Below are 13,161 nucleotides of genomic sequence, written 5' to 3'. Positions count from 1 at the left end.
TTGCTACATGTCGCCCGAACTATACCCCTGCGTGCCACCCTAAATAACCCCTCTCCCTCCCTGGGGTTTGCTCCTGCCCCCGACAGCCCTAACTACCATGAAGCGGCTCCCCCTCTTAAAATCAACCCTTCCCGCCAGTTAATTATTTCCATTGCTCCCATGCTGCAAGAATTCTCCGAACTGGGCCTGCTGCAGAGCTCCGCCAGCAGGGGGAGCAGGGACACCAGGTTTGGGCCTTGTGCAGAGACCCCTGTAGGAATGGCAGCCGCCAAAGCCCATCATCCCAATTCCCCTGGACAGAGCAGGGCTGGAAACCAGCTCCCACCCAGAGGAGGGCTAAAGGGGAGGAGGAGAAGGGAAGGGAGGAAAGCAAGACAGGAGGGGGAGAGAATGACAGCAGCAGAGCCACGATGGAGGGAGGGGAAAGGGAGAGAGAAGGAGCCCAGATCTGATCTGATCCGTAGGATTTTACAGGGCGAGGGGTGGGGTGGGCAGGATCATGGTGTCCAGACCAGCTGAGGTATGCAGCAACATCCCCCGCTCCTCAGAGAGCCCATGGCCCAGCGGGGTCTCTCACTGGAGGATGGGGACCGCAGGGAAAGAGCCATATTCTCCGTAGCCCTTCCATGTTAGGGGGAGTCTGGTTGGCCTGTGGGTATGAGGGTCCCCTGGCCCCCCTCGGGTGGGGGCCTGTGTCTGGAACTCATTTCAGGCCATTTCTAACCTGCTGTGACTGGTCAGTGCGGACGGGGCCAACGCGCGATAGAACCGGGAGGCACAGCCAAGCGCTAGCCCAGTTCTGTGCAGACGGGGGCCTAAGGCTGAGGTTACTGGGAGCCTTCACTAAGCACACAGACTCCAGGCAGCTTTGTCGGGCACCTCAGACATGGCTGCTTGTCTGCTGGAGATCAAGTAAAGAGCTCTCCCCCACTGTTCAGAGCTTCTGGGATGGATTCTCTGGGAGCTGCCTCTGCTTGGGTCGTTCTCATGCCCCAGCCTGGGGATGGGGGAATGTCGCCTGTGCCCGGGGGGGGGGGGGGGGATCTTTCCCCGACATCCCAGCACTGTCCCTCTGTGTCTCACTGCAGCCTCGGTTTGTGCTGGGGTCTCAGGCTGGAACACAGAGTTGGGGATGTTAAAGATTTTCTTGCTCTGGAAGCAGGAGGAAAGGAATGGGCTCCCGGTGCCTATGTGCATGCAGTCTTAGATTCTGTGCAACTGGGAAATTGCCACCACAGTATGATGCCAGTGCCCAGAGTCCTGCCTCAGGAAGTCACAGCATCAGCCCATTAGCTTAGCAGGTGTTCAGCTGTGATCCAGGGACAAATGATGATTTATGCAACCCTTGCAGGTGGTTCCTGGAGAGCTGACTAATTGCGTGGGAGGAAGGATGGGCTTGTGGTTAAGGCAGTGGGCTGGAACTCAGGAGATCTGAGGTTTGTTCCTAGCACTGCATCAGACCTCTGGGACCTTGGGCAAATCAGTTAACCACTTTGTGCCTCAGTTTCCCCAGAATAAGGGTGTCATAATACTTCCTCATCGGGCGTGGGTGCTCTGAGGATTAGTTCATTAGCATATGTGAGATGTTCAGATTCCAGTAATTTGCACCAGAGAAAAGCCAATAAGTAAATGAGGCATGTTCTCCTCCTTATTTCCAGCTGCTGATGGTCCCTCAGGTTCCTTTTGTGGGTTGGCAGTTGGTGTAGTTATCCCAGGGACATGGCAGGAGGGGAGATGTCTGGGAGCCCATCTCTCTAGGAAGAGGTGCTCTGCGCTATGAGAATGTTTGAGAGCCCCTGTCCTAGCACTGTTCCCTGGAGCGCCGGCTGCTGCAGGCGATGGCTCCTGTGGCAATGTCTCTTTGGGGGAAGGGAAATAAATACGGGCAGGAATGAACCGGGAGGTGCAGCGTGACACGTCTGGTTTTCTGTCCTGCACCTGCATGCTGGCCGACAGCTCTACAACCAGAAAGAGGGACTTCCCTCACATGTTCCCCTCTCCTGCTGGGGAATCAGCTCTTGCTCCCAGACAGACACACTAACCCTGTTGTATGTTGCTGGGCTGTCGCGCTGTCCAGGGAGGCTGCTGGGGTACTCGCCAGTGTCTGACATTTACAGCTGTGCTTCGGAGTTCCCTGTCTCAGAGCCCATCTCTTACAGGATGTTTGGAGAACCCTGGGGTGCCTTCTGCATGGGCTATCGCAGGGCCTGCATAAAGAAGGGCCCAGTCAGTGCGGATTGGATGAACCCCATGAGTCTAGTCTCTCTGGATATCTAGGCCGACTCTTAGTGGCTTGATCCCATTGTATCTGCTGATCGCTCGACCCTTACCAGCAGCACACCCTGTTATTAAAGTCCTGCCCCCCCGGCCCCCCGCAGCATTTCAGCCCCATCTTACTGTGCCCCGCTATTCCAGTGCCCCCCACAGCTCATCCACCTCAAACCTCACCTGTGACATGGCCTGCTGATCCAATCCCGGGCCACTTTCGGGCATAGGTGGCCAGCATTGGCAGATTGCCAGCCGGATCCATGACCGGGATGGACCACAATGAGATCCAGCACACTCATTCCACATGTGATGCAGCTCTGGTCTCCTCCTTATTCCCACCCAATGAGCATTCCCTCACTGGGTTACTGAGGATCTCCAGTCCCTGAGCCACCGGGGTTGTCCTCATTGGAACTCATTGTTTTCCCGAAGCAGGACTCAGCCCACAGACCCCGCAGATGGCAGAAACCCTTTTGATGGAGAGCCCATCTGCAGCCTGCTGGGATCCCTCCTCTTCCCACTTGCTGCTCCCCACCCAGCGATTTCCAACTCAGAGCAAACCTGTTTGCCAACCCTTATGGTTGCACCCTGCCTGCCTGGCATCCCTCTCTCATTCTGCCTCATTCTAGACAGGGTTAACATCTCGTCTGCCTGTGCCAGGAACACCCAGCCGAGGAGGAGAGAGCCGGAGAGCGAGAAGTGGGATTCTTCCTTTTCTTTTCCGGACTCGTCTCCCTCCCCATCGCCGTAGAGACGGTCTCCGAGGAGAGCGAAGGTGTCAGAGCGCGGAGAGGCAGGGGAAGCATCGCAGCAGGGCTTCAGAGATGAAGAAGGTCCAGGAGCACCATCTCCGGGAGGTAGGAAGCAGCAATCTGTAACCACACAGAATGAGATGCCAGGGAAGGAGAGGAGGGGGAAAGCTGCAGGGCTGACCAGCATGGGGATGCCTTTTTAATGCAAACCAGGCAGGTCGAGGGGACTAACGTTCAGCCTCACAGTACCTCCATCTCCTCTCCCCCTGGGGTAGGGGGGTTCTTTCGGGTACTTATTAACGGTCATTCGTTGCACCTGGGAAGAGCAGAGTTTTCTGTTTTGGGGAGCCAAAGCTGGCTCAGTAGCAGATTAAGCAGGTGGGTGGCTGTCATTTCGTAACGAGCTCTTCTCGCTCTCTTTAATTAGCAAGTTCAGTAAATAGCGACGCCCGGCGCTGTGCAGCTAATTGGCTGGTCCCACGTTCGCCCGCCAGCTTCGTCGTGGAGATGCTTTTCCTAGCGAGCAGGTGTTTCCGTCGGGATGGTTCATGTTGTGTCGGGGCGGGTGCTCAGGTGGAACATGCTGTTCCTCGAGGTGTTGGGTGGTTTGCATGCCTGGCATCACACCCAAGGTGGGACAGATGCAGCAGATGTGGGGCGGGCACAGGTGCTCTGGGGAGGGAGTAGGGCCCGAGTGATCTTTTGTTGGGATTAGCAGACTGGCCAGCGGACAGGAAGCAGTTTGATCCTCCCCAGACCAGGCACTGGTCCTCTCCCTGGCATGTCCCAGCCAGCTCCCCTGCCTCAGTTGCCAGCAGCTGGACTTTTGGCTAATAAAGAGACTCCCCCCGGCCCAAAGTCTAGTTCTTGGGAGTGGTGTTCCCCTCCCAGACAGATGCAGGACCACAAAAGGGCACAAATGTTCCATTTGCCCTGGATGAGACCCTGGCAGCTGAGGTGAAATGTCACCCGGGTAGGAAAGGGAAACGTCACCCCGGTAGGAAATGTCACCCCTTTGGCTTATTCCTGTCAGATTCCATAGCTCCCTTGCCTGGGCCCTGAAGCCTCACGGCCAGTCGGATGCAGGTTTCTTTGCGATTCCCAGGTTGTGTGGGGAACATCTGGAGACCTTAAGGGAAACCGGTGGGATTCTTTAAATGAATCCAGCTAACAAGACATGGAGAATGCTGAGAGGCTCTTTACAGAATAGTTTCAAATAAAGCGGGTATTGTCTCACCCCGTCTCATCTTTAAATCCCCCCTCAGCTCGCGTGGCCCCTCCCGCCCTTACCAAAGCATCCCCCTTTCTCAGAGACCTTTCAACCCCCAGAAAACTCCCCTTTCCCCTCCACTTGCCTCTCTTCCTCTGCCTCGCGAGGGGACCAAACAATGGAGCGAATGTGACTGGGGCACTCTCCCACCCATCTCTCCCTTTGCTTCCAGACAGGACTGAGCCCTAATGCCTGGCTACACTGGGTCTCATGAAGGGAGTTTTCTTCACATAAGGTGGGAGTTCAGAGGGCCCTGAGGGGGTCTGTCATCCCATAGGTGCTGGGCACTCCGCTCCCTCTCCGGCCCCTTTGGAACTCTCAGCCTAGGAACCTACTATTAAACCTCTGCTTTCAGGCCCTGCTTTCGCAGACTCTGTCTCTCCCCTTGACCCTCTTCCTCTTACTTCTGGGCTCTCTCTCTTCTCCAGCACTCTGTTTGTTCTCCAGCACGTGTGGAGCTTTTCCATCTGCACCAAGCCCTTCTCTCTGCCACGGCGCCCAGCTCCCCAATCTCCCGCCAGACCCCCAACGCTCATTTGAAAGAGAAGAGTGCGCTTCATTAAGAAGTGGGGGCTGGGGTTGCTCCTGCTAGAATAGCGCTCGGCATAGTGCCTGTCTGAGCGTATCACAAAACGTGTTACAAGTGTCGCGAACGCCTGCTCAACTTCTCCCTTCTCCCATTTGGGTGCTCATGCCGCCCGACTCTTCCTATTAGACTGGATTCCAGCTTGGTCTTGACCACATATTCTGTAGTTCTTAAAAGTCCAAGCAGCCTGATGACTGAAACGAAAACGTGGGACATTTCAGGTATGATGAAAGAAGTTCCTAAGACACCGGGACATGGTATGAACAACCAGGACTGCCCTAGTAAAACCAAGACATACGGTCACTCTACCAGCCTTGGCTGCTTTGGCCCTCCCTGTCTCTCGCTGCTCTTGTGGAAGGCTTGCTTATTGTTCAATATATATAATTATTTTGTCAGTGATTTTGTCTCAAATAATGACAGTTCAATCGACTGAAAATTAAATTCCCCTCTCTGTAAATGAATGAGGTATAAACACTCTCTTTCCATACCTCTCTCTCTCTATTTACACCTACTACCGTTACTGTTCCATCCCATAGGTGCCATTTACAGCCTTGTATGTAGGTTCTCACACTGTGCTCTGTTGACCACCAATGGTCTGCAGTTACCTAGCTAAGAACATAAGAATGGCCGTACTGGGTCAAACCAGTGGCCCATCTTGCCCAGTATCCTGTCTCTGACAGTGGCCAGTGCCAGATGCTTCAGAAGAGGGAATGAACAGAACAAGGCAGTTATCAAGTGATACATCTCTGGTTGTCCATTCCCAGCTTCTGGCAGTCAGAGGCTTAGGAACACGCAGAGCATGGGGTTGCATCCCTGACCATCTCAGCTAATAGCCCTTGATGGACTGATCCTCCATGAGCTAGTCATATGGTTCAGGCTCCTCTTTATTTCTAGCTGCCAATCCACATTAAAAGACAGTTAGACAGACATTCAGATGTTTCTTTCCTGTAGCTACCAAAGGGACATTGCAGGATTGGGAATGGGAGAGAAGGCGGGGATGTACTGTAGTGAATGGGAGGGGAGAGGTTTAGGAGATAATCTCACTATTGAAATGTAGGCCACACCATGAAAAGATTTGAGAACTCCTGCTCTCATCTGTAACTGAGCCTGGATTCATGGATTCCCAGACAAGAGGAACCACTGTGATCTTCTAGTCTGACCTCCTGCAACAGGTTTCCCTGGAATAATCTGTGTAATATATATCTGTTTAGAGAGCTAAAGTAAAATCACCCCTTACCCATGATTCTTTGCCCATTGTAAGTCTCTGCCTAGTTCACTTTTTCTCTTATGCTGCCCAGCACAATGTAGGATGTTTTTCTACGTTTCCTCCCTCCCTCTGATGTTTCAGTGCAGGGTCCAGCTTATGCTGGGCTCTTCCCTCTCATTCACTTTCCCATAAATTACTGCTTTGGATGACAAAGTGACTGCCAGATCCATTAAAAGTTCATATAGGCAAGTTTTTCCTACCTTCTTCCAAAGTCTCCATATGAGCAATCACTGCGCCTGATAGAGATCAATTTTAAACTTTGATTCAGGGATACATTTAGTTCCTGAAATACCAGCTCAAGTAAAATGTATGTCTCCAGGATTGTTTTCCCCATTATTCATGCTGTTTTGCTACAGAACATTTTGGGCCCTATCCTGGCAAAACTCTCATGGAACTTAATGGCAGGGGGATAACAGGTCAGGCCTTTTAACCGTTCCACAATCCCATGTGCTCATTGTCACCTAGAACCTTTGAACACTTGTTATTATCTCTTAAATCAAGTTTCCTCCAAGGAGCCCAGTACAATTGCTGAGAGGTTTTACACAGTGTTGGCTTTGGGGGGGGGGTCACATCTCGGATAGTTCAAGAGCTTTTCCCTCTGATTTTGATCCACTTTCCATCCATGAGTTGGGAGTTTAAGGTCTTTTTCCGAAATGGATGGAAGTTCAGGTGTAACAGAAAACAAGACATCTCTCATGCTTGATGGATTTTATACCCGATTTCCCTTAACCAGTGCTTCCATAAAGGTCTGAGTTGGGTTTTGCTGGAGATGGGCCCAAAATTCACAACCAGAGCTGGGGGTTGGGATTTGGGGTGGGTCCCAGGAAGTTCAGAGAGGGCTGGGATGTGAGGTTCGGCCTCGTCCTGACCCCTCTCTTACGCTCAAGTCTTGTTTTAAAGACTTCCCGGGGGGCACTACCGGTCAGTGTCCATTCTGCTTGTATTTCACCGCCCACGTGCCAGGCTGCTGTGCTCCGTCCAGCACAAGAGCAAGTGGAGGCTGCACAAGGTGTGAGGAAAGCTAAGTCTGAGGTGTAGCCCTTTGCACAGAGCAGAAAGAAGTCTAGAGCCCCTCTGCGTGCCTTACTCACAGGTGCCAGGATAAGAGAGAGGCTGAGCCTGGGCAGAGAATGGGCATTTCTGAGGAGAGAGAGTCTTAATCGTCACCGCAGCATGTCCACAAGGTTCTTAGCTACAGGTGTCTTTGTTTGGGCGTGATTCAGTGCTCAAATATCAATGGGAGCCCCGCCACTGATTTCAGTGGCTTTGGGACAAACCGTCCGGCTTCACTCCTTCTGTGAGGCTGGCGTCATTGGGCAGCAGTGCTCTCTGCGATGCAGGATCAGGTCCTGCTGCACTCCCCGGCCCCCTCAGCGCTCCTTATGGCATGTACTCACATATGCAACACCACGCCCCTGTGCTGTGCACGGTTGGGCCCCACAGCTCATGAAAGTCCTTGTGTGAAGCGGGTCCAATGTTTGATGAACCCCAGCTTTCCCCAGACAGTGCAGATTTAGTGTCACTATTGAATTTCACTAACGGTGCTGAATACAAGTGTTGCCAAAGACCCTCCAGCCGCTGTTACAAGTAGGTACAGTCTACCCCAGATGGAGCTTCACAGGATTATGAGGATTTGAACCCCTAGGTCCATTGGTCATCCTTGACCCGGTGGCAGGTTGTTCTGTCCCCTGACGCCAGCTCTGCCGGGTCTCTCCATTCTTAGGCATCGTTTTTCCTCATTGTTTTTTAATGTGCTTCTTATTTGCAATAATGTGAGGGAATCTCTTTCTCCCACTCCCTGGCATTTTGTGTATGACAGTAGAGAGTTCATCTCCACCCCAGGTTGCTCGCAGTCACTGCTCACTGGGGGGGCCAGCATTGCTTTGCTTTCCCCTGGCTTCCACTTCTGTGTGCAGTCACTGATTCTGGACTGGGCAAGTGTCAAACTTAGCTTGGTGGCAGCTGTCATATGAATGCCTTTGGCGACTGTCTTGCAGAGGTGCTAGCGGATCACCTGCCTGCCACTGTGGTTTTTGGTGGGAGTGCCAAGCTCATTCGTGATGGAAAAGGGCAGCCTGAGGTGACCCGGTTGTTTTGCTGCCTTTTCTTGCTTAAAGGGCTTCCGTATCTTGTGCTGTTTATTTTTAAGTTATGTTTGATGATTGGTCTATGGATTTAACAGGGTCATACATTGCGGCACTCGTTCCCTTTCCTTCCCATTTTAAGGTTCAGCCCTCTGCACCAGGTTGAGTCAAAAGCTTGTTAAAAATCTCCACAGCAGACAGCTCCCTTGTCTGGTTACCAGTCCACACATCTGTGAACGTGCTCTCTGGGTGGTAAGGGAGCGGGGGGTTGGTTCTCAGTGAGGAATCCAGCTCGACCCTCCTGGCTGACTTCATTAGTGGTCAAATCTTTCATTAAGGAGGCTACAGAATAATTTGCTGGTGTTACGGCAAACCCAGGTGCTTCTGTGAGTGAAAGTCACCGCTGCTTATGTGTATTGGGGCAATTAGTCTGTGACCATACCTCAGGGAAGTCTCTGAACTGAAGAGCCAAATGAAACTGCTTCAGAAAGGCTTCCTTGATGTGGTCAGTGCTGCGTTCAAGCCACTCATCTGATGTATTTTCAGAGTAACAGCCGTGTTAGTCTGTATTCGCAAAAAGAAAAGGAGGACTTGTGGCACCTTAGAGACTAACCAATTTATTAGAGCATGAGCTTTCGTGAGCTACAGCTCACTTCATCCACGATATGCATCTGATGAAGTGACCTGTAGCTCACGAAAGCTTATGCTCTAATAAATTGGTTAGTCTCTAAGGTGCCACAAGTACTCCTTTTCATCTGATGTACTAACAGAGCTGCATGATATTCTGAGTTTGAATTTTTGGAGGTTTTCATTTAGCCCTTGTACTGTTATAGGGGCATCCAGCAGGGACTGGTAGGTTTTTAATGGTGTCTTCAATGATCATTGCATTTTTTTTTTTTTTTTTTTTTAGTGATACTATTTTGGTCTCAGTCTAGATTCTTCAGGCTGGATTTTTTGTTGAGACTTCAGAAGAATTCTGTCCAAACTGCTGGACGCTGCTGCTATGTATTAGGTTGATATTCTTTCCAAGCTTGCCAGAATGTGGGTGTGTGTATTTGCACATGGGTACGCAGGCGTGTGCATGATGTGTGCCCATGTGTAAGTATGTCTATGTGTGCATGCATGGATGTAAATGTGAGGCAGGCATGAGGCATATAGGTGTGTAACCATCTGGGCAAACCCACACGTCCCAGGCAGGTCTGTGTTTAATGATCAGATTGGCTAAACATCACACATGCGTTCTCCATTCCAACAGCTCCTCATCTCCATGGAAACTGAGCAGCAGGAACTTTGCAGCCCTAGCTCAGCGGCAAGAGAGGGAGAGAAGTGGAAGAGGGGGCCGGAGGACAGGCCGGGGAGGCTTCACCAGCATCGGCTGCTGTCTGAGTGCTGGGCGGGTTTGGCAAGGCCGGTCAGCGGCACGGTCAGCACTGGGCTTTCCAGTCACGTTTTAGTTGCTGGTCTGTTGTTTTTTTTCTGGGGTGCGGGCCAAAAGGGACCCTACAGCTGCAGCTGGGTCTTCTGCCATCTCCATCCCTGTGCAGAAAACATGGAACTACAGACCAGGTGCCCCCTGCAGATTCCCCGCCGTGTGACAGCTGTTCATACAGATGTTTCCCAAACCCTTATAGGGTCTTTCTTGTAAGAGCCTAGTACAAATGTTGGAGGGGCTAGAACTAGGAGGACGTCATCCCATTGACCCGTGTGTATTCTATTGGCCAGTGAGTTTGTTGTGGTCCCATGACACCTGTCGCCTTACTTGCCTCCACTGTCTCGTTGCCATCACAGCACTGGTCAGAGCATGATACACGGCGGCAGCTTGGGGGCTTAGAATATTCAGCATGCAGCTAAGCAGTGGCTGAGAGGCCCTCATTCTGTCACTGGGCTTTGGCCCTGTGACATTTGGTCTGTGATGCCTGTGGGTGGCAGAGAGCCCTTGCCTGGGGACATACCAGTACAGGGATCTCATCGGGCAATGGTGTGTCAGGGAGGTTCGGTCATTTGGGTGCATGACTTCAGTTAAAGTAAGGACCAGCCTTAATCTTCTAGCCCAGTGGTTTTCAACCTGTGGTCCACAGACCCCCTGGGGGCTGCAGACTTTGTCTAAGATGCCGAAGGGGTCCGCACCTCCATTCGAATTTTTTTAAAGGTCTGCCAATGAAAAAAGGTTGAAAACCCCTGATCTAGCCAATCCCCCAAGTAAGGCTCTGCCGTCTTTTTAGCTACGGAAAGCGTGTCTTACCAGGAAGGGTTGGATATCTCATTGGAAAGCCAAATATCCAGTCACACTTTCAGATCAAAGAGCGTGAGCAAAACTAGCTGTGTTTTAAGATTTGCCCCTGCTGAGCTGTGGCCCAGCTTTGAGATCCTGGGGGAAAGGAAAGGGTTAATACCCTGCCATGTGATAGCAGCATGCACTCTGCGGATCAGGGGTCAGATTCTGTGAGCCTGGAAGGGATCTTAGGCACCAGGCACATGGTTATCACTGAAGCACTGTACTTCAAGCCAACATAGGGTGACCAGACAGCAAGTGTGAAAAATCGGGACGGGGGTGGGAGGGCAATAGGAGCCTATATAAGAAAAAGACCCAAAAACCGGGACTGTCCCTATAAAATCAGGACATCTGGTCACCGTAAGCCAAAAGCGTGGGAAATAAATACAGCATTTTTAGCATGGAGTGTCCCACGTAGCAAGGGGATATAAGCAGGGTCAACTCCAGTTCTCACCAGCACAGGCTCAGTGGGTATGTGACAGTCTGTGGCAATGTAGAGACCATTCTTCTCATTCTGTCCTCCTAAATGCTCTGGCCTGTGCTATAGGAGGTCAGACTAGATGTTCATCATTGTCCCTTCTGGCTTTACCACCTCTGAATTTTCTGGTTGGGAAAAGCAGGCAGGATAGTGCTTGGGAGATGGTTCTGGCCACCCAAGGAGAGTCCCCATGGCACTCCTTAGCTCAGCCAGGAGTGGGAAGAAACGTGGAAGGGATAGTATTCCACTGAACGATGGCCAAGGGTCTGCTGGAGTCACTTGTGTCAGCCTGCCCTCTGGGAACTGACCATAAGGGGACTCTTAGGGGACCCTTCCTTGGGGTTAAAGTCTTGGTGAATCAGCCACATGAATTCTAACCTTGTTTCTCATACCTCTTCCCTTTCCACCTTCTCCCTTTCTACAACAAACCCTTTCTGCCTTTCTGTCATTCTTCCCTCGTTTCATCCTCTCTCCTGTCTCGGCCTGCACTCTCCTCTCCCCTCGTTTATTCATTCTCTCTTTCTCCTTCCCTGGCCTACTTCTCTCCGACTCCCTTACCCTCCTCCCCCTTCTTCTCTTTCTCGGTCAGCCCATAATTCCAGACCTGCTGATGAGCCCCAGCGACCAAGGAGATGGGGACCTGGAGATGGAGTACCCAGCAGAGAGAGGGAACTGGACCGGGAAGCTGGATTTCCTTCTCTCCTGTATTGGCTACTGTGTGGGGTTGGGGAATGTGTGGCGGTTTCCATACAGAGCTTACACCAATGGGGGAGGTACATGCTCGATCATCCCCTCTTTAATGGGTTCAGTTTCACCACTTCCATCCCCTCATGTTGGACTAAAGCCTCACTTATGTCCCTTTCTCCCCTTCCCTCTCAGGGTTGGGAATCTGCAGTTACTTGGAAATTCTTGGCTTTCAGATGATTTCCCTGCAACTGCCTGATCTCTCTTCAGACTGGTCAGGACGAACAGCCTAGGATTTATCTCAGTGGACCAGTCCACTTCTGTGAGGCTTGGTATCTCAGTACAGGAGTGGCTTACCATGGACTAAGGATGATTTCATCTGATGATGCCCTAGAAGGATATACAGTGCATGCTTGGGAACCCCCACTCTGTGTGTGACAATACAGCACCCCACGGGGCCTGCTATTCAAAGACCTTAAAATGGGAATGTGGATTGGGCTTTGATAGTCTTAAACACTATGAGTCCCTCCTGGTCTTTGGCACCACCTCTAAAGCCACCTCACATTGCTGTTGGTCCAATCCAGACCTCTGTAGATCCTGGCAAACAATTCCCACGGGTATTCATCTCACTTATGGAACAAATTCGCAGCATCTAGGCATGCCCTTTGTGCAATCACTCCCTGCAAATGTCTCAGTGAACAGGCTACCCCAGCCTGAATATGGGTGAAACCTCAAACATCATGCACTCTTCACAATGCAATAACTAACCAACAGTGCTAATTGCCAACTTGACTCCTGAAATTCAGGGTTTTGTCTGGTCACATGCGTCATCCATTCCAGGATCTGATCCATCATGATATGGCCATCCCGCACATCATCACAAATCTTCACAGTAGGGTATTTGCAAACAGCCCGCAGATGAAGAATTATTCCAGAGAGATACTTGCTAGTAATTTGGAATAGTAAATAAACTGGAGAGTTTGACAGCCTGTTTGCAGAGAGTTCAAGGACAGGAAATAAACCATTCCTGATGCATTATTTGCCCAGCTCTCCTTGCCCCAGATTCCAAAAGCTAAGCAGAGTCAGAGCTGGTCCTGGAACACCTCTAATAAATTTCCCGGACGCTGCAGTAAATGGTTATGATTTGGCAGGCAGCATCCCGCTGAGTCAGTGTCCAGCTGGCATGATAATATGACACCAAGGGGTGCCTTGCTGTTGGAGATGCCATCTTTGCAGAAGAGATTTAAAATGAAGACCGTGACTTACTTACTTACTTGCTTACTATAACTTTCCCAGAACTTTTCACACTCGTGGGGTGCTAACCCTGGGGTCCTGACCATACTCTAGCAGATAATAATGACATTCTCCCTGCTGAAATTCCCCCAGTCGTTGACTCCTTGACCTAAGAACTGATGCTTAGTCTCGCTGGAACAGCATTTTGCTGCAGAGAGGACTGTTGCAGTGGTGGGGGGAGGGATCCCTACATATACAGGGCCAAATCTT

At 51.3% G+C, this 13,161-nt stretch overlaps 1 protein-coding gene across 1 annotated transcript in view; it reads left to right on the top strand.

Moving 5' to 3' along the window:
- Positions 1–2,917: 2,917 nt before the first annotated feature.
- Positions 2,918–13,161, top strand: part of SLC6A7 (solute carrier family 6 member 7) — a 30,447-nt gene continuing 20,203 nt past the window's right edge. Inside the window, exons 1-2 of the mRNA XM_084636997.1 lie at positions 2,918–3,122; positions 11,564–11,747. Coding sequence (XP_084493123.1) covers positions 3,090–3,122; positions 11,564–11,747 — 217 coding nt within the window. The 5' untranslated portion in view covers positions 2,918–3,089. The remainder of the gene's footprint in view (positions 3,123–11,563; positions 11,748–13,161) is intronic.

The sequence above is a fragment of the Lepidochelys olivacea genome (genome assembly GCF_965140295.1).
Source record: "Lepidochelys olivacea isolate rLepOli2 genome assembly, chromosome: 8".
In the NCBI taxonomy this organism is placed as follows: Eukaryota; Metazoa; Chordata; order Testudines; family Cheloniidae; genus Lepidochelys; species Lepidochelys olivacea.
Note: the sequence above shows the minus strand (reverse complement) of the source record. Positions and strands in the feature narration are given on the sequence as shown.